This window comes from Salvelinus namaycush, chromosome 9 (assembly GCF_016432855.1).
Source record: "Salvelinus namaycush isolate Seneca chromosome 9, SaNama_1.0, whole genome shotgun sequence".
In the NCBI taxonomy this organism is placed as follows: Eukaryota; Metazoa; Chordata; class Actinopteri; order Salmoniformes; family Salmonidae; genus Salvelinus; species Salvelinus namaycush.
The window spans coordinates 26737222-26757117 of NC_052315.1; the positions used below are offsets into that span (position 1 = coordinate 26737222).

A 19896-nucleotide genomic window follows, 5' to 3' on the forward strand; every position below is an offset into this window, starting at 1 on the left:
GGAAAGGGACGATTTAGCAAGCTAGCTACAGCAGAACATCAAATCAACAGACACGTTTGTCTGACAATGATGATGGTTTGCTTAGGCTGTGATTTGATTGGTGTGAAGACAATTTCAGACTGGTCTACATTGAGAGGAGTTTTGCTGCGCCAGGACAACCAACAGTTGAGTTCAGCTCAATGCTGATTGGCTAATTATTTTATCATTTTTTATCAAGGGAGACCAAATGCTTGATGGCATCAATCAATCAAATGCTACAGCGGCAACATGTCATACTCTTTTGTTCCTGACAGCATCAGATACATGGTCTATACATACTGAGACAGAGGGGTGCTGTTTCCCTCGCTCTGATGATTTATCCATTGAGATTCACCCACTTGCGAATTGACGGGAAAGAGAAAGATAAATGATGTTATAATTGTTTTTTTTAAAAGATCGGTCAAATATTTGGGGAAGCCTGGTTTCCCTAGGCATCCATGGATACACTCCATTGACTCCGGCACCTTGTTAGTCTCATGATGAGATATCGAACACTCCTGGTTCCCTGTTCCACTGCCAGAACAGACCCTGGGTTGCCTACTCTCTGTGTGCCAGATATGGCCAATTATAGACATGTGCAATTACTGTGCTATTACAATACCCAGACAGTAATGGCAATGTTAATGTACATTCAGATGTTCCCTATATGTAGTCAACGTAAGGAATCAGAATTGTCCCAGTGCTGAGTGAGGGCTGCTGTGCTGTGATCTGTCTGCGTGATGTGTATTCAGGGATTGACTAGAGTGTATTGGGGTGGTGATGAATGCAGTGCTGTGTGTTGGTCTAGTGGAGGGACAGTCAGGGCCTATCTCCCAGTTACAGCCCTCTGATGAATAGCCTGCTTGTCCTTGGAGAGGGACAGCTACTCTGCGTCCCGACCCGTCAGGGCCGAGGAGGCTCTGGACACACACACACAGCCTCCCACTATAGTGCCTGAGTGGCCAGCAGCTGTCTGCCATTTCACCATGCAGGCCAAACACACACTGACCAGGCAGGGGCTGACCAGACACATAGGCTCACTCACTCACACACGCACACACACACACACACACACACGCACGCGCACGCGCACGCGCACGCGCACGCACACGCACACGCACACGCACACACACACACACACACACACACACACACACGACTAGTGAAATAATGAGGGGCCCTCAAACTAGTAGAAAGATTTCATTATACTATGAGTTTTACTCACAGCAACAGCTTGGCTGAAGCAGAGCTTACGTCTTCAGTCTCGCTCAACGTGGACAGATAAATAGCTTTTAGTCATCTCTACGTTCAAAAAAGCCACGTGACATTTAATTGGTCTTTATGAGGACATTTGGTATCAATTACCTGAGGTTTCTATAGGATGAGAGTCAGAAGTATAAATTCTTCAATATACTTAAGTGACAATGAGGTAGTGATGCATGCAGCATGGTGCTTCATATTGCCTACTCTTCTATTTTATATATTATCTTAACTCTCCCTTTCTCCTGCCAGCTTGCTCTCTTTATCTATTCCATCCATCGCTCCCTTCAGAAAAAAAGAGCAAAGAAAGAGATTCCTTTGACCATGCTTTTGTCTGCTCTACGTCATAAGTTAATTTCCTGTTGGAGGGAGGGAGTGGGCAGAGAGAACTGATTTCATCACAATTTTTTTTACTTTGCCTTCATTAGCTGAAGGCCTGCCTGCCAACTCTCAGTATAAGTCACCCACAAATCTCTCCCTGTTTTTCTCCCTCTGGCCACAGAAACAGGAAGTGCTTAGAGAATGATTCACGTGCCGTTCTGATTAGTTATGAGTCAATAACTAGATGACTGGTTTTGTACACCAACATCAAAAGAGCTGAAAAGAAAATATTGTTGGTTATGGAAAATATATTTAACAGCGGTTTAGATGGAACAATGATTCTCTACACTATACTTGCTTGTTTTGTCATATAAACTGAAATTAGGCTAACTATTGGAATTTTAGCAACCAGGAAATGGCAAAGTGATTTCTGCATAGTTCACCTTTAACCTCTAAGATTATAGATTACTACTTCGATCCCATGCTGTGTCACAGCCGGCCGTGACCAGAAGACCCATGAGGCGGTGCACAATTGGCCCAGCATCGTCCGGGTTAGGGGAGGGTTTGACCGACAGGGATTTCCTTGTCCCATTGTGCTCGTGGCGGGCCGGGCAACTGGTAAACTGACTTCGGTAGCCAGCTGTACAGTGTTTCCTCCGACACATTGGTGTGGCTCGCTTCCGGGTTAAGCAAGCTTGGCAGGGTCGTGCTTTGGAGGACGCATGGCTCTCGACCTTCACCTCGATGGAACAAGACTAACTACCAATTGGATATCATGAAATTGGGGAGAAAAAGGGGAGTGCTCATTTGAATCGGTGGTTCCAACAACAATGTTGTTCAGGTGGCCATACTAACCTACTGGCGCTGTGCTGTGCTTTATTTCCTTTGTTTGGGGTAGAAACCTGACAATGGCCACAGTGAGCCACTGGAGTTCAGCAGTTTTCTAAACTCTGCATAGCTCAGTCACTATGCTAAGACTTCACCATTGTGGTCATTACCATGGTAATGGAAGGTCAAAGCCTTCACCCCTACAGCCGGGAGCAAACAAAGTCTGACGTCAAACTTTATTATCACTCAACAGAAGAAAGAGTGGAGAAGAAAGAGGTGAAACGAGAAAGAGGTGAAACGAGAGAGAGAGAGAGAGAGAGAGAGAGAGAGAGAGAGAGAGAGAGAGACATTGACCCCTTCTCTCTCAGCTCATTCACTGTCAAGCCACTAACACCACCAAATTACGTTGTTCCTCAAAAGAACAGACATGGAAACAACCAGACATTCACAGCCCAGTAAGCTGTACAACATCAGACATTCATACAGATGGGCCCAAAACAGCACAGAAGAATACCAGAAAGCAACCTGTAACCAAAATATACAAACACTCTTAGATAACTTTCTGGATATCACATTCACTCACAGTAAAGAAGGCATCAATCTAGCAGTACAAAACATCAACTATATATTCAGGCAAACGGCAAAAGAAGCACAACTGAAATTGACAAAAAACAAAACAAAAAAGACCACAGATGACAACTGGTTTGATGCAGATTGTAAAATTATAAGGAAAAAACTTAGAACACTGTCAAACCAAAAGCACAGAGACCCAAATAAATTACGCCTTCATTACTGTGAGACTTTAAAACTCTATAAACATACACTCAGAACCAAAAAAGCACAGTACAACAGCAAGCAGCTGACACTAATTGAGGAGTCCATAAACACAAACAACTTCTGGCAAAATTGGAAAAAACTAAAAAAATCGAAACAAGAGGAATTAGCGATACAAAATGGTGACATATGGACAACCCATTTTAAAACACTCTACAACACCGTTCAAATTGAAACAAACGCAGAACAATGCCAAATTCATGAGAAGTTGAATGGATTAGAAAAAGCTATAAAGGACCATCAAAATCCATTGGACTCCCCAATTTCTGACCAGGAGCTCTATAAGAAACTTCAGGCTCTGAAATTTAAAAAAGCATGCGGACCTGATGGCATCCTAAATGAGATGCTCAAAATTTCAATTGGCTATATTAAAACTGTTTAATTTGATCCTGAGTGTAGGTTATTTCCCTGACATCTGGAATCAAGGACTCATAACCCCAATCTTTAAAAACGAAGACAAATTTGACCCTAACAATTACAGAGGCATTTGTGTGAACAGTAACCTGGGGAAGGTTTTCTGTAGTATTATAAATGTAAGAGTTCTAAACTTCCTTAATAAGCACAATGTCTTGAGTAAAAGCCGAATTGGATTTATACCAAAACATCGCACAACTGATCATATTTACACCCTACACACCCTGATAGATAAACATGTCCACCAAAATAATACCAAAATATACGCTTGCTTTATCGACTTCCAAAAAGCATTTGATTATATTTGGCATACAGGACTGTTCTACAAAGTTATTGAAAGTGGTGTAGGGGGTAAAACATGACATAATTAAATCAATGTATACTGGCAATACGTGCAGCATTATAATTGTCAAGAAAAGAACAGAATTCTTTAACCAGGGGCGGGGCCTTCGTCAGGGTTGCAATCTGAGCCCTGCACTCTTCAATATTTACATCAACGAATTGGCCACTATTCTAGAAAAATCCTCAGCCCCTGGTGTCAGTCTCCACAATTCAGAAGTTAAATGCCTACTCTTCGCAGATGACCTATGCCTGCTGTCACCCACAGCACATGGTCTACAGCAGAGCCTGGACCTGCTAGAGCAGTACTGCCAGACCTGGGCCCTGGCAGTAAATGTTATGCTGGTGAATGAGGACCCAAAAGCGACGTAATAGTAACAGAGTCTTTATTCCAGTAATAAACAAATAATGATTCTCCTGGATATTATCAATGGTCAATCCAAAACAGGAACTGAAATCCTCTCGTCAATAGAGAGGAACGACTGGAGACGCGACCACAGACTGCAGGTCGCTTCAGGAAGGCACTGGCCGTAGCTGACATAGACACCTGCTCACACGCAGCATCTGAAGAAGGCAAAGAACACGACAGGGCGGAACAAGGACACAGGAACAGCAAACATCAAACAAGAATCCGACAAGGACAGAAGCGGAAAACAGAGGGAGAAATAGGGACTCTAATCAGAGGGCAAAATAGGGGACAGGTGTGAAAGAGTAAATGAGGTCGTTAGGAGAATGAGAAACAGCTGGGAGCAGGAACGGAACGATAGAGAGAGAGAAAGAGGGAAAGAACCTAATAAGACCAGCAGAGGGAAGCACAGGGACAAGACATGATGAAAGACAAAACATGACAGTAAACCCCAAAAAGACTAAAATAATGATTTTCCAGAGAAGATCCAGATCTCAGGTAATTAGACCAAAGTTCTCAATTGGTACAAAATATATGGAGTACTGCACACATTACAATTACTTAGGTTTAAAAATAAGCTCAACTGGACACCTTAATGAGGCAGTGAATGAACTGAGAGAGTTTCACGCCCTGACCTTAAAGATCCTTTTTATGTCTCTATTTTGGTTTAGTCAGGGTGTGAGTTGGGGTGGGCATTCTATGTTTTGTGTTCTGTTTTCTATTTCTGTGTGTTTGGCCGGGTGTGGTTCTCAATCAGAGGCAGCTGTCTATCGTTGTCTCTGATTGAGAACCATACTTAGGTACCCTTTTCCCACCTGTGTTTTGTGGGTAGTTGTTTTCTGTTTTGTTTTCTGTTTCGTTCGTTCTCTTTGTTGTTTTTGTTATTCAGTGTTCAGTTTTATGAATAAATCATGAACACTTACCACGCTGCGCTTTGGTCCACTTCTTCATGCAACAATGGCCGTTACAGAGAGAAAGCACGCAGGGCATTCTACGCCATTAAAAAGCAAATTCAAATTGAAATACCTATTCAAATTTGGCTAAAACTAATTGAATATGCAGTGCTATCTGGCCCTAAATCGACAGTACACTGTGGCTAAATGTTTGAACATGGTTACTGATCAAAACCTTAGAAAAACCTTGACAAAGTGCAGGCTCAGTGAGCACAGCCTTGCCATTGAGAAGGGTAGACACAGGAAAACCTGGCTCCCTGTAGAGGAAAGGCTGTGCAACCACTGCACAACAGCAGAACCTGAGACGGAGCTGCATTTCCTGACAAAATGTCCAAAATATAAAACAATTAGAGAGTGTCATTTCCCCAAATTTGAAACCCTTATTCAAGGTTTCAAAGACCTCTCTGATGAGAGTAGGCTACCCGTCCGGTTGGGGGAGGACGCAGAGAGCTGTGGGTTGGCAGCGCACTACATTGCTGCCTGCCATAAGTTGAGGGACAGTGTCTGACAAACCAATCAACCTGCACATGTACTCTACTGTATGCTTATTGTTATTGTTGAATGTATGGTTATTTTGACCCTTGGTTATTGTTGTTACTGTTGTCACGTTGACAATTTTGATTCTCATTTTTATTTTGACTTGTTTTTATATTGTAAATATCCAAAATAAGCTTTGGCAATATGTACATTGTTACGTCATGCCAATAAAGCGAATTGAATTGAATTGAGAGAGACAGAGAGAGAGAGAGAGACAGAGAGACAGAGACAGAGAGAGAGAAGAAGAAAAGGATCTTCATCATACAGAGGACTGAAAGCTAATTGGTTTGCATTTAAAAGGGTCGCGGGCAAAAGGGGAGATTATACATACACACCTAACAGCAAGCTAAAGAAGCTATGGGAAAAAGCTGGGGAATGAGTGATGGTGGAAAGGAAATGGAGAGAGATCCACAGGAAGAGAAGGAGAGGAAAGAGAGGTGCAGTGGGTCTGGGAGAGGGAAGGAAAGGGCTGCAGTGTTCATTCAGACAGCCACTGAGCAGGAAGTAACGTGGCAACTGGTGTAGCACGCTCAGTGCAGACAGGTCAGTGCAGACAGTGTGCGTGCGTGCGCGCGTGTGTGGGTGCGAGAGAGAGAGAGAGAGAGAGAGAGAGAGAGAGAGAGAGAGAGAGAGAGAGAGAGAAAGAGAGGGGAGGGCAGGAAGGCCTTTGTCTTTTGCCTCTACGTGACCCCGTGGGACAAACACTGGTTAAGTCACAGGAGAGTGTGTGTGTGTGTGTTTTGTAGACGACTGTGTATTTGTCTCACGGACACAGGACCTCGGGGACAGGGACACAACATTTTATGAACCACCCCCCCTCTCTCCTGAACTCACAAAGCATGACAGCAATAAGTCATATATTTTGAAAACAATACTCTTCCCTTTCTCCTTTGTGCTGTTTCTCCCGCATCTAACCCCCACCCTTTTAAACAAACACCCCCTCAGTCATCAAAAGTTTTTATTAGTTTAAAACAGATGGATAGCACAGACAAAACAAGGCTGTCTCTGCTGCTTAAATCCCATTAGCCACCTGAGCCTAGCCAAACCACCCCCCTGGGTTACAAAAGGTAACCTTTTAGTTTATCTGTTTGAGGGTAGACTTCTGAGAAGTCACTGCCTTCCCCTGGGGCTAAGTAGCATGCTAGCACATAGCCCATGACTCTTCAAATGCCCACAGCAACATAGCAGCAGTACACAGACTGCAATTACAGCAAAGCCTTGGCAAGGCCTGTGTGTAAGCCAGCGGTATAAGACATTCTCACTGACAGGAAGAGGGATCAGATATACTCCCTGTCAGTCTGTCTCTCTGTCTATCGTCGTGCAGAAAAACAGGGCCCTAGTGAGTGAATGTAGAGAAGTAACTGAGTCAGTCGATGGGGATCTAGTTTTGGCCTTAATAAGCTGACAGACACTGCTGTGACACACACAGACACACTGTGCTGCTGCTGAGATATTTGGGCGATTCCACGCCAGCGGGAGTGGAAAATATTTTTGGTATCTCAGATTGTTCTGGCAATTCTCACATAGAAACTTCATTGGGAAGAAGGATGGTTGAAATGCTTTTGGAATTTGTATCACAAACAATGTTTTTGAAAATCATGGTGAAATTGTCCATTTTAGGCATTTTTTAGACCTATACATGCCTCCTGTAAGACACTATGAAATTGTTTTCCACAAGGTAGAGAGCAACATTTAGGGGCTACCTCATAAAAAGGCCAGCGGCTTATGCCAAAATGTACGGAACAGAATCCTGAAAGACAAGACTTAACAGGAATATACTAGAACAGAAATAGCATAACTAACATGACATTCGGTGAGGTCACAGATCTCATTGAATAGGGCTCACAACAAACATGTTCACACAACTCTCTCCTCATAGAAAATAGGCCTGATCAGTAAACAACTTTTTTTCATGACTGTTTTGTTGCTATTCCAGTAAATGTGTATGTATTGGTATGTAACACCTTAGGATCCATGTCCTTGGTATTCTCTGGGCGAGCCCAGGCCCGTCTTCTACTCGCTCCAGCTCTCAGCGGCCCACTTACCGGAACATTCCACAACCTCTACATGCACCTCGCCAGTTAACTCACATTCCAAAGGTGTCACAACACCCCTTCTACAACACGCTTTACAAAACACACACACACACACCACACACACACACACACACACACACACACACACACACACACACACACACACACACACACACACACACACACACACACACACACACACACACACACACACACACACACACAACCAATGTAGAAATGAATACTAGATCTAAGGACTCATTCATAAAGAGGCAATCAACATACTATACTTTCAAATCTTATCAGTCACACTTACAGTACAGAGGCCAAGTCAAACATATGTTTTCACACAAATACGCAGTAACACTAAAGCATACTAAAGTGGCTGTCACTCTTATGAATCATCTCAAGGTGGAAATAACAGATAAATAACACACAAAGATCTTCAACCACTCCTCCCTGTCAAGTCAAGTTTCAACAGCAGTAAGAAAACAGCTCTGATTCTTGTAGCTACAGGCTACAACAAAGTGCTGGAGCTCCGCCCATTGAACAAGACTGAGTGACAGGGAAACTGGTGAGAGTGTAGCGGAACTACACACAAACCAGAAAGCAGTTCCACTCTGTTGTAATCACACAGAGAGAAAGGAAGGACACCCAGTTCATCACAGTTCTGATTTCTCCTATCTACATACCAGAAACACGTTCTCCTCTCATCCATAAGCACAGGCAGTCACAATGGTAAAATCTTGCATAGAATTCTCACAATGCCCAACAATAAATCCTAAAATTACAGCCTTGAGTGGGGATAGAGTGGAGATAAAATGATTTTCCAGAGCATGAAACATCATTGTGACCTCAGCCAAACATTTCAGTGGTTTGGTGTGAGACAAGGCAATGCAGGAATTCAGGGAGCACTCTGATACATTTCAGGGGAACCAAAATACACAGAAAAGATGTGGATAGGCCTACTGTACTATAAGACAGGATGGACATTGAAAGCTCAATCAAGCAGAAGTGGCACAGGCTTTTAGACCATCTGCATGCGCCTCACAAACCTACCTCAGTCAATATGTTCAGATAAAACATCAGTGGATGTGTTCAGTTTTGTTAGCTTTGACAACAATCCCTGGTTCGTTTAACTGCCCCAAGGGCATCAAAGCAACCTTTGTGATTGGCTATGTGAGAAGAAAGCCCAGCGCTATTGTAACCATACCAGACAGAGCTGAAATCCTGCTCTTTGTGCAGAATCCATTTTGCCTGGTGTAGGACTAGCTAGGTGTTCTGCTCCGCAACGGATTTCTTATCTAAACTCCCTCTGTCTCTAAAAGATGTCGCCAAAGAACATGGCTGACGTTTTACATTCTCCCAACTAATTGTGCTATTTAGTTACGTTTTTAACTTATTGTGGACATAATGTTGCTGCTACCGTCTCTAATGACCGAAAAATAACTTCTGGACATCAGAAAAGCGATTACTCACCGCGGACTGGAAGAAACTTTTTCCTGTAACGAGTTCGACGAGAAGGATATCCTGCTTTCACTGGAACAGGCCCAGATCCACGCCTTTTGTGTGAAGAAAAGATTGCCGGAAAAGGGCACGCAGATCGGGGTTCCTTCTGAGAATCCGGAGGCGAGCGAGCAAATTCCCAATGCCTTCCATTCTTCTTGCTAACGTGCAATAGTTGGAAAATAAAATTGATGACCTACCATTAAGATTATCCTACCAACTGGACATTAAAAACTGTAACATTGTAGTACCTTATGATAAGTTCTCGACCACACAACTGTATTATTCGTAGCCATCTATTTACCACCACAAAGTGAAGCTGGCACTAAGACCTTTCTCAACCAACTCTCTAAGGCCATAAGCAAGGAAGAAAATGCTCACCCAGAAGCGGCACTCTTAGTGGCCAGGGACTTTAATGCAGGCAAACTTAAATCAGTTTTACCAAATTTTTACAAGCATGTCACATGTGCAACCAGGGGGAAAAAATCCTAGACCACCTTTACTCCACACACAGAGATGCATACAAAGCTCTCCCCCACCATCCATTTGGCAAATCTGACCATAATTCTATCCTCGTGATTCCTGCTAACAAACAAAAACTAAAGCAGGAAGTACCAGTGACTCGCTCAATACGGAAGTGGTCAGATGATGCGGATGCTACACTACAGGACTGTTTTGCTCGCACAGACTGGAATATGATCCGGGATTCATCCAAAGGCATTGAGGAATACACCACCTCAGTCATCGGCTTCATCAATAAGTGCATTCATGACGTCGTCCCCACAGTGACTGTACGTACATATCCCAACCAGAAGCCATGGATTACAGGCAACATCCGCATCGAGCTAAAGGCTAGAGCTGCCATTTCAAGGAGCGGGAGACTAATCCGGGCGCTTATAAGAAATCCCACTATGCCCTCAGACGAACCATCAAACAAGCAAAGTGTCAATACAGGATTAAGATTGAATCCTACTTCACCCGCTCTAACGCTCGTCGGATGTGGCAGGGCTTGAAAACTATTATGGACTACAAACGGAAAGCCAGACGCGAGCTGCCCAGTGAAGCAAGCCTACCAGACGGGTTAAAAGCCTTTTATGCTCACTTCGAGGCAAGCAACACTGAAGCATGCACGAGAGCACCAGCTGTTCTGGATGACTGTGTGACAACGCTCTCGGTAGCCAATGTGAACAAAACCTTTAAACAGGTCAACATTCATAAAGCTGCTGGGCCAGACGGATTACCAGAATGTGTACTCAAAGCATGCGCGGACCAACTGTAAAGTGTCTTCACTGACATTTTTAAACCTCTCCCTGACCGAGTCTGTAATACCTACATGTTTCAAGCAGACCACCATAGTCCCTGTGCCCAAGGAAGCGAAGGTAACCTGCATAAATGAATACTCACGTCGGTAGCCATGAAGTGCTTTGAAAGGATGGTCATGGCTCACATCAACAGCATCCTCCTGGACACCCTAGACCCACTCCAATTCGCATACCACCCCAACAGATCCACAGATGACGCAATCTCAATCGCACTCCACACTGCCCTTTTCCACCTGGACAAAAGGAACACCTATGTGAGAATGCTGTTCATTGACTACAGCTCAGCGTTCAACAACATAGTGCCCACAAAGTTCATCACTAAGCTAAGGACTCTGGGAATAAACACCTCCCTCTGCAACTGGATCTTGGACTTCCTGACGGGCCGCCCCCAGATGGTAAGCGTATGCAACAACACGTCTGCCACACTGATCCTCAACACTGGGGCCCCTCAGGGGTGTGTACTTATTCCTGTATTCCCTGTTCACCCACGACTGCGTGGCCAAACACGACTCCAACACCATCATTCAGTTTGCTGATGACACAACAGTGGTAGGCCTGATCACCGACAACGATGAGACGACCTATAGGGAGGAGGTCAGAGAACTGGCAGTGTGGTGCCAGGACAACAACCTCTCCCTCAATGTGAGCAAGACAAACGAGCTGATCGTGGACTACAGGAAAAGCCGGGCCGAACAGGCCCCCATCGACGGGGCTGTAGTGGAGCGGGTCGAGAGTTTCAAGTTCCTTGGTGTCCACATCACCAACGAACTATCACGATCCAAACATACCAAGACAGTCGTGAAGAGTGCACGAAAAAACCTTTTCCCCCTCAGGAGACTGAAAAGACTTGGCATGGGTCCTCAGATTAGAGGTCGACCGATTAATCGGAATGGCCGATTAATTAGGGCCAATTTCAAGTTTTCATAACAATTGGTAATCTGCATTTTTGGACACCGATCATGGCCGATTACATTGCACTCCACGAGGAGACTGCATGGCAGGCTGACTACCTGACTACCAGCAAGGAGCCAAGGTAAGGTGCTAGCTAGCATTAAACTTATCTTATAAAAAACAATCAATCTTAACATAATCACTAGTTAACTACACATGGTTGACGATATTACTAGTTTATCTAGCTTGTCCTGCGTTGCATATAATCGATGCGGTGCATGTTAATTTATCATCGAATCACAGCCTACTTCGCCAAACGGGTGATTTAACAAGCGCATTCGCGAAAAAAGCACTCTCGTTGCACCAATGTGTACCTAACCATAAACATCAACGCCTTTCTTAAAATCAATACACAAGTTTATATTTTTAAACCTGCATATTTAGTTAATAATGCCTGCTAACATGAATTTATTTTTACTAGGGAAATTGTGTCACTTCTCTTGCGTTCTGTGCAACAGAGTATGCAGCTGTTTGGGCCGCCTGGCTCGTTGCGAACTGTGTGAAGACCATTTCTTCCTAACAAAGACAGTCAACTTCGCCAAACGGGGGATGATTTAACAAAAGCGCATTTGCGAAAAAAGCACAATCGTTGCACGAATGTACCTAACCATAAACATCAATGCCTTTCTTAAAATCAATACACAGAAGAATATTTTTTTTAAACCTGCATATTTAGTTTAAATAAATTAATGTTAGCAGGCAATATTAAACTAGGGAAATTGTGTCACTTCTCTTGCGTTCATTGCACGTAGAGTCAGCATATATGCAACAGTTTGGGACGCCTGGCTCATTGCGAACTAATTTTCCAGAATTTTACGTAATTATGACATAACATTGATGGTTGTGCAATGTAACAGCAATATTTAGACTTAGGGATGCCACCCGTTAGATAAAATACGGAACGGTTCCGTATTTCACTGAAAGAATAAACGTTTTGTTTTTGAAATGATAGTTTCCGGATTTGACCATATTAATGACCTAAGGCTCGTATATCTATGTGTTATTATATTATAATTAAGTATATGATTTGATAGAGCAGTCTGACTGAGCGGTGGTAGGCAGCAGCAGGCTCGTAAGCGTTCATTCAAACAGCAGCTCTTAGCAATGCTGGGATGCACAGCGCTGTTTATGACTTCAACCCTATCAACTCCCGAGATTAGTCTGGCAATACTAAAGTGCCTATAAGAACATCCAATAGTCAAAGGTATATGAAATACAAATCGTATAGAGAGAAATAGTCCTATAATAACTACAACCTAAAACTTCTTACCTGGGAATATTGAAGACTCATGTTAAAAGGAACCACCAGCTTTCATATGTTCTCATGTTCTGAGCAAGGAACTGAAACGTTAGCTTTTTTACATGGCACATATTGCACTTTTACTTTCTTCTCCAACACTTTGTTTTTGCATTATTTAAACCAAATTGAACATGTTTCATTATTTATTTGAGACTAAATTGATTTTATTGATGTATTATATTAAGTTAAAATAAAAGTATTCATTGTTCATTCAGTATTGTTGTAATTGTCATTATTACAAATATATATATTTTTTAAAAATCGGCCGATTAATCTGTATCGGCTTTTTTTGTCCTCCAATAATCGGTATCGGTATTGGCGTTGAAAAATCATAATCGGTTGACCTCTACCCCTGATCCTCAAAAGGCTCTACAGCTGCACCATCGAGAGCATCCTGACCGGTTGCATCCCCGCCTGGTATGGCAACTGCTCAGCATCTGACCATAAGGTGCTACAGAGGGTAGTGCGAACAGCCCAGTACATCACTGGGGCCAAGCTTCCTGCCATCCAGGACCTATATAATAGGCGTTGTCAGAGGAAAGCCCATAAAATTGTCAGAGACTCCAGTCACCCAAGTTATAGACTGTTTTCTCTGCTACTGTACGGCAAGTGGTACCGGAGCGCCAAGTCTAGGACGAAAAGGCTCCTCAACGTTAGACTGCTGAACAATTCAGAAAAATCACCACCGGACAATTTACATTAACCCCCCCCCCCCCCAGCCCCTCTTGTACACTGCTGCTACTCGCTGTTTGTTTGTTACCTATGCATAGTCACTTCGCCCCCACCTACATGTACAGATTACCTCAACTAGCCTGTACCCCTGCACACTGACTCGGTACCGGTACCCCGTGTATATAGCATCGTTATTGTTATTCTTATTGTGTTACTTTTTATTATAACTTTATATTTTAGCCTACTTGGTAAATATTTTCTTCTTCTTGAACAGCATTGTTGGTTAAGGGCTTGTAAGTAAGCATTTCACTGTAAAAGTCTACCCTTGTTGTATTCAGCGCATGTGGCAAATAAAGTTTGATTTGATTTGATTTATTCCTCCAGTAAAGCCCAATTATCCACCACATAAAGCAGGTGCCCTGGGGAACCCACGGTTTGATTACAACAGAAAACATTTGCCCCCAGGCCCAGTTGTTTGCAGCTGAACTGGGAGGAGAGAGAGATCCTGTCAACGCTAGCTAGGGAAGGGACTGGGTGCACTGTGTTTAAGAGATTAGGCCCATGGCAGGACTGCCAGCCACAAATCAAGGTCTGTTTCAAACCCGTAGTTTTCTCTGTAACATTGCTTAGACTTAAAGCTCTTTGAGAAACACCAGGAAATTATAATGTTTGGCAGCCACCTACATGATAACAAATTTAAGACAAGGAATAACTTGAATTTATTTGCATGATAGCACACTGTACTGTATGTATTTGAGACACTAACACATCTTCATATGTTCGGTATGTACTCTACATTAGTGTTTAACCTATATCTGAAACCCTATGACTCACAGATGGTTGTGCACAATTTCACCTGTGTGGACTGACTGACCCTACCTGAATCAACCTTCCTTCCCACTAGTCCTTGCCTGTCACAGCCTGGTGTCTGTTATTACTACGCTCAGTGACTGTGTGACACCTGTAATCCCTCTGAGTGAAATGATGGAACGGACTAGGAGAGGAGTTTCACTGCCAGACCTCCTAGGGGGTGACAGGGGGGAATTCCATGCCAGCACCCAGAGCCCAGGCAGGGGACTGTGAGTCAGTCAGAGGTGAGTCAGGCCTGGGCAACATGGGTGAGGGTTACTCAGCTGAGCTCTTTGTAGGCTTGAGTAAACCTCCGCTCATTTGACCACCACAAACTCCCCCACTCACTCACTAATACTGATTGGTGGGAAACTACTTCATCTATTTATACACTAGCATCACTTCCTGGTCTCATTAATCCCTCATTCTGAAACAGCAAGCAGATAGCTAGCACGTTACAAAGTATTATCTGTATTGTCAGGTTGTCTTTCTCTAAAGGCATGGTTATCAAGGCCAGTCTGGGAATAACATTTGATTTGAAATAAACATCTCTCAGAAAAATTTAGCCTAAACCTTCCATCTATATATCCTCATTACAGTCACCAATCAAATACAGTTCATTTTAGATAGCTACAGGAAGCTACCCTCATCTAAATACATATATGGTGATGTCAGTGGTTTTTGTCCATTGTGTTACAAGCTTTCTAATGTGTGTGTGAATGCCCAGACCAGGGGACAAACATACCAGCCCTCTCCAGGGGGTCGGCCCCAGTGCTGCTAAAGAGCATAAGCCTCTCAGACAGAAATACAGTATGGTCCTGTCAACCAAATACCAAACCCCTGTGTAATTACAGCACTACAAGCTGACAGAATGCCAACACTTTCAAACAATAGTAGGGAACGGCCGGTACTGCAAAGACTCCAGCAGCAGGACACTCCACTATTTTCTCTCCTCAAAATCTTAATCTTTCAACTTTCTCCTGAGTCAACTGAGCAGCGGATCTCCATGGCTCTCTCTCCTGTCTGGCTGTTCCAAAGCCCTTTCTTCTAAGTGTCTTAAGCCCTCCAATTCTCCCCTTTCAGAAGAGAGGGGCCTTTCCAAAACATACAGGACAGAACCCTTTCTTCAAGAACTGGTATGAAAAAGACTAGGGAGTTTACTTCTGTTATTTTCTCATTATTCCACATTTCCCGTTGTAAGTGTAGCATTGTAACTTCACATTTCTATCTAAAAACACACAACCCAATACACATAATGAGACACGTACACATAGCGCAGCACACAAAGTAACTCGTGCTGAGTACCAACAAAAGGTAAGAATACACTTTTTTTTTAAACTAAAGTTCTCACCACTCTTTTCCTATTCGTCCCTCAATGTCCTGCCCTCCCTCTATTTTTTTCCACCTCTCTACTCTTTCCCAGCTGGGGCATTTAGCATGTCCTAACCAAAGTGTTCACACAGCAATGAAAACAGCAAACCCACAAACATTGACATTACACACTCACCAGATAGTTCATTTTCAGCCCTATAGTGCGAGTCCGTCCGACAGACTCCAGACCGGAGTAACAGGGCAGAGATTTCGTCCTGGAAATAACCCCTGTGTCCTGGAAACAACCCCTGTGTCCTGGAAACAACCCCTGTGTCCTGGAAACAACCCCTGTGTCCTGGAAACAACCCCTGTGTCCTGGAAACAACCCCTGTGTCCTAGAAACAACCCCTGTGTCCTGGAAACAACCCCTGTGTCCTGGAAACAACCCCTGTGTCCTGGAAACAACCCCTGTGTCCTGGAAACAACCCCTGTGTCCTAGAAACAACCCCTGTGTCCTGGAAACAACCCCTGTGTCCTAGAAACAACCCCTGTGTCCTGGAAACAACCCCTGTGTCCTGGAAACAACCCCTGTGTCCTAGAAACAACCCCTGTGTCTAGCCACCAGTTAAAGTTCCCTGTTGTCTCGCTCCCAGGCAGAAAGACTTAGTCAGATTCTAACACATTCTCCGGCACTGTGATCTCAGAGGGCAAGAATGAGACTGTCCTTTGCTCTTTCTCCGACTTCCTCTATCCCTCTCTCTGGCCAGTGGAGGGAGGGAAGAATGCTCAGTAACCTGACACCCACCAGTTCCTGCACATCCCGACATTCCCACTCCCGGTCTGTGATTGGTCGAAGGACCTATTTTTATGTTAATGACTCTTGCCTTCTCTTCTCCCCCTGGCTGTGTGGAATGTTTAGTGCGTGTGTTCAGACCTTGGAGTGACACAGACACTCCATTTTTCTAACTGTTCAAGCAGCCGCAGTGTAACGGGTGTCCTCCTCCTCTTCGGAAGAAGAGGAGGAGTAGGGATTGGACCAAAGCGCAGCGTGATAATTTGACATAATGAAGTTTATTAAAGAAAAGACGAAAACCCGAAAACACTTCAACAAACTACAAAATAACAAAACGACGTAGACAGACCTGAACATGGAACTTACATAAATACACGAAGAACTCACGAACAGGAACAGACTACATCAAACGAACGAACAAACCGAAACAGTCCCGTGTGGTGCAACATACACAGACACAGAAGACAACCACCCACAAACAAACAGTGTGAACAGCCTACCTTTATATGGTTCTCAATCAGAGGAAACGTCAAACACCTGTCCCTGATTGAGAACCATATAAGGCTAATTACACCTGACCTAAACATACAAACACAAAACATAGAATGCCCACCCCAACTCACGCCCTGACCAACTAAACACATACAAAAATAACAGAAAACAGGTCAGGAACGTGACACGCAGAACACACATACCTCCCCCAGCCACCTTGGCTCACTCTTTTCTATCTCATCAATTCATCTCTATTTTTATTTTCTACTCACTTGGCATTTCCCTCCTCCCAAAAACGATTCTTATTTCTTATTCATCTCATCGGTCTTGCATTGTTGCTCAGATACATGAGCACATTATACACTCTGGTCTTAAACGTTAATCACTCCAGCAATGTATGTCTAAACACATCTGAGGGCAGCGTGTATATTGTGCAGCACACACGTTCAAATCCATTCCCAGTACGCTAGTTCTAATTGTCCCCTCAGGTTACATTTCATTTGCTGGGAATAAGAAGAAACTAAAATCAACTGGGTGGAACTAATATGTCAGTGTCGCCCACGCAGACCCTAACTCAACAAACACAGCGCAAGGCTTGTCCTTTGAGAAATCAATTTGGTAAATCAGAGTGTAACACAATAACTGTATAACGGTATAGCATAACTAGTTTCACAATGTAAATCTCACAATACTGTTAAAATGCTATTAAAGTACTGAGACTAATCTGGAGGTTGTTGAAGAAAGCGTTAAGGCCGTATCTAAGGTAGAGTTCACGGCTCAGGTCAAACAAACAATGAGGGATGACATCCAACACTTAGTCAATCATCTAACTCAGATTGAGCAGGTCAGGAGGTCATGAGGTCAAATGCAGACCCTACTCCTTAATCAATATTCCAGAACTAAATCAACACAAATGGCTTCCAATGGAACCATTCAGTCTCCAGACAGATATGTCAAACTCTCAAACATGACTCACCTTCATGTGGCATACACTGATTCAAATGCGGAGAGTGTGGGTATGTTATGAGTAAGAAAGGTACGCGGAAGAGAGTATTGGTATGAGTGAGGTATGTGAAGGTGAGAGTGTGTTTTCAGAAAGGTGGGAGCTGTGTGGTGTGGAGGGAGGTGCAACATTATCCAGGTCATAATAGGCCTTACAGCATGAGGGCTGTGTGTAGACCACAACATAGCCTACATAGACAGTCAAAGTGGTGTAATGCAGAGAGGGCAACAACACATCCTACAATCATAGACCACGGAGAAGAAAAACACCACAGAAAGCACCAGAAATGTCCTTATTGGGCCAATGCTGCAGAAGCAGGCTGGCTGACAGGACTGTGGGAGACAGAGGTGAGGTGACAGTCTAGCAGGGCTATTCTCACACTGAGCTGACATCCTCCCGTGGGCCACTGCTCAGGGGTAAAGGTCAAATCACTGAGGTAGCAGGCACGACTGTCAAGCCTCAGAACACAAACCGAGACGAGGGAGCAAAACAGCATTAGGGGGCTTGAAGAGTAGGCCGGTGTCTCATCAAAAACATTCCCTCGATTGAATGTGATTGGAGAAATGTTCATTCTAATCTTGATATAAAGCCTGCCTTTCAAAAGCCAGAGGTCCTGAGGTGTCCATGGTGATTGAGCAGTTTCACTGAAGTAGACTCACTTCTGGCGCTCAGTACACACATATGCTAGCACACACACACACACGTCTGCAGTTCACAGTTTTACATGGTCTCATGGGACCTGTGCAACAGTCCCAGTTTCTCTCATCAGAGCCTGGGTGAGATCACAGCTGTCAATTAAACAGAGAGCTAGACCAGATTAGACCATCACATCAGAGTCAGACACCATTTCAATTTGCCCCTCCTCCCTTCGTCCCCTCTCACTACTCAGCTAATGAGCCCCCCCACCCGGGCCCACTAATCAATCCCGTGGCCCAGGGTAACAGGCTTAGCTACCTGTCAACATACTGCACGACGATACGACAGGCATTCAATGAATCTACACAGAGAGACCTGTCCAGAGACTACTGCTGTGGTGGCTGAATATCACAGACAAGAAGATACAACAGTCAACTACCAGGAATAATCACAGGCGTAGACAGCTGCATCCTCAGCACATAATTCAGACACATTCATGTCACTGTTCTGTGGTGAGTTCTATCGTGTGCCCTAAGACTTTCAGTCCAAGTGGGTCTGCGTGGCTTGCATGTGGGGTCTGTGGGTTCTGTCGGTGCTGTGCAGCAGAACACTGGTCCATTGTGCTGGTGTTGTCCGGACCAGGGCTGTCCAGCTGCCCATGCATTCCTCACACCTACACACTGAGCGCCTCTCCAGACCCAGCCTCACCCGCCACAGCCCTAGAGCCCCCTGCTCCGGCCAGCACGTAACCTATGTCACACAGACATTTTACACATGCCTGAAAACAATGTCTTCCCTTTGTTCTGTCTGAGGAGGGCCAGACTTATTATTGAGGAGGACAAGAGATGTAGGTCACCAAATGTGAATATGGAAATCCTGTTTCCTGGTGAATTGAGATTGTTTCTGTTTCTCTGATGGGAGCCCAGAGGTCCTTCCACTGGGGCTGTCACTGGGCAGGAACACGGTCTCTCCAACTCTCCCTCCACTATCTCGCCAAAACCAACTCACAATGGTGAATCACGCTGATCACTAATTACTTAATTAACCCCTTGCAAATTACTTCTTCAATCATGCGTGTGATGTTTAGCATTTAATGAGCCCATTCTACAGTGAGA

At 44.1% G+C, this 19896-nt stretch overlaps 1 protein-coding gene across 5 annotated transcripts in view; it reads right to left on the reverse strand.

The window, feature by feature from the left end:
* LOC120053907 (breast cancer anti-estrogen resistance protein 1-like) overlaps positions 1 to 19896 on the reverse strand; it is a 116141-nt gene that overhangs the window by 28327 nt on the left and 67918 nt on the right. The window contains exon 1 of one of the 5 annotated variants that reach the window (XM_039001210.1): positions 16054 to 16612. The exons of 3 other annotated variants lie outside the window; for them this stretch is intronic. In XM_039001210.1, coding sequence (XP_038857138.1) covers positions 16054 to 16065 — 12 coding nt within the window. In that variant the 5' untranslated portion in view covers positions 16066 to 16612. Of the gene's footprint in view, positions 1 to 10856; positions 10896 to 16053; positions 16613 to 19896 lie in introns of those variants that run through there. One more of the 5 variants, XM_039001208.1, reaches the window with a different exon arrangement.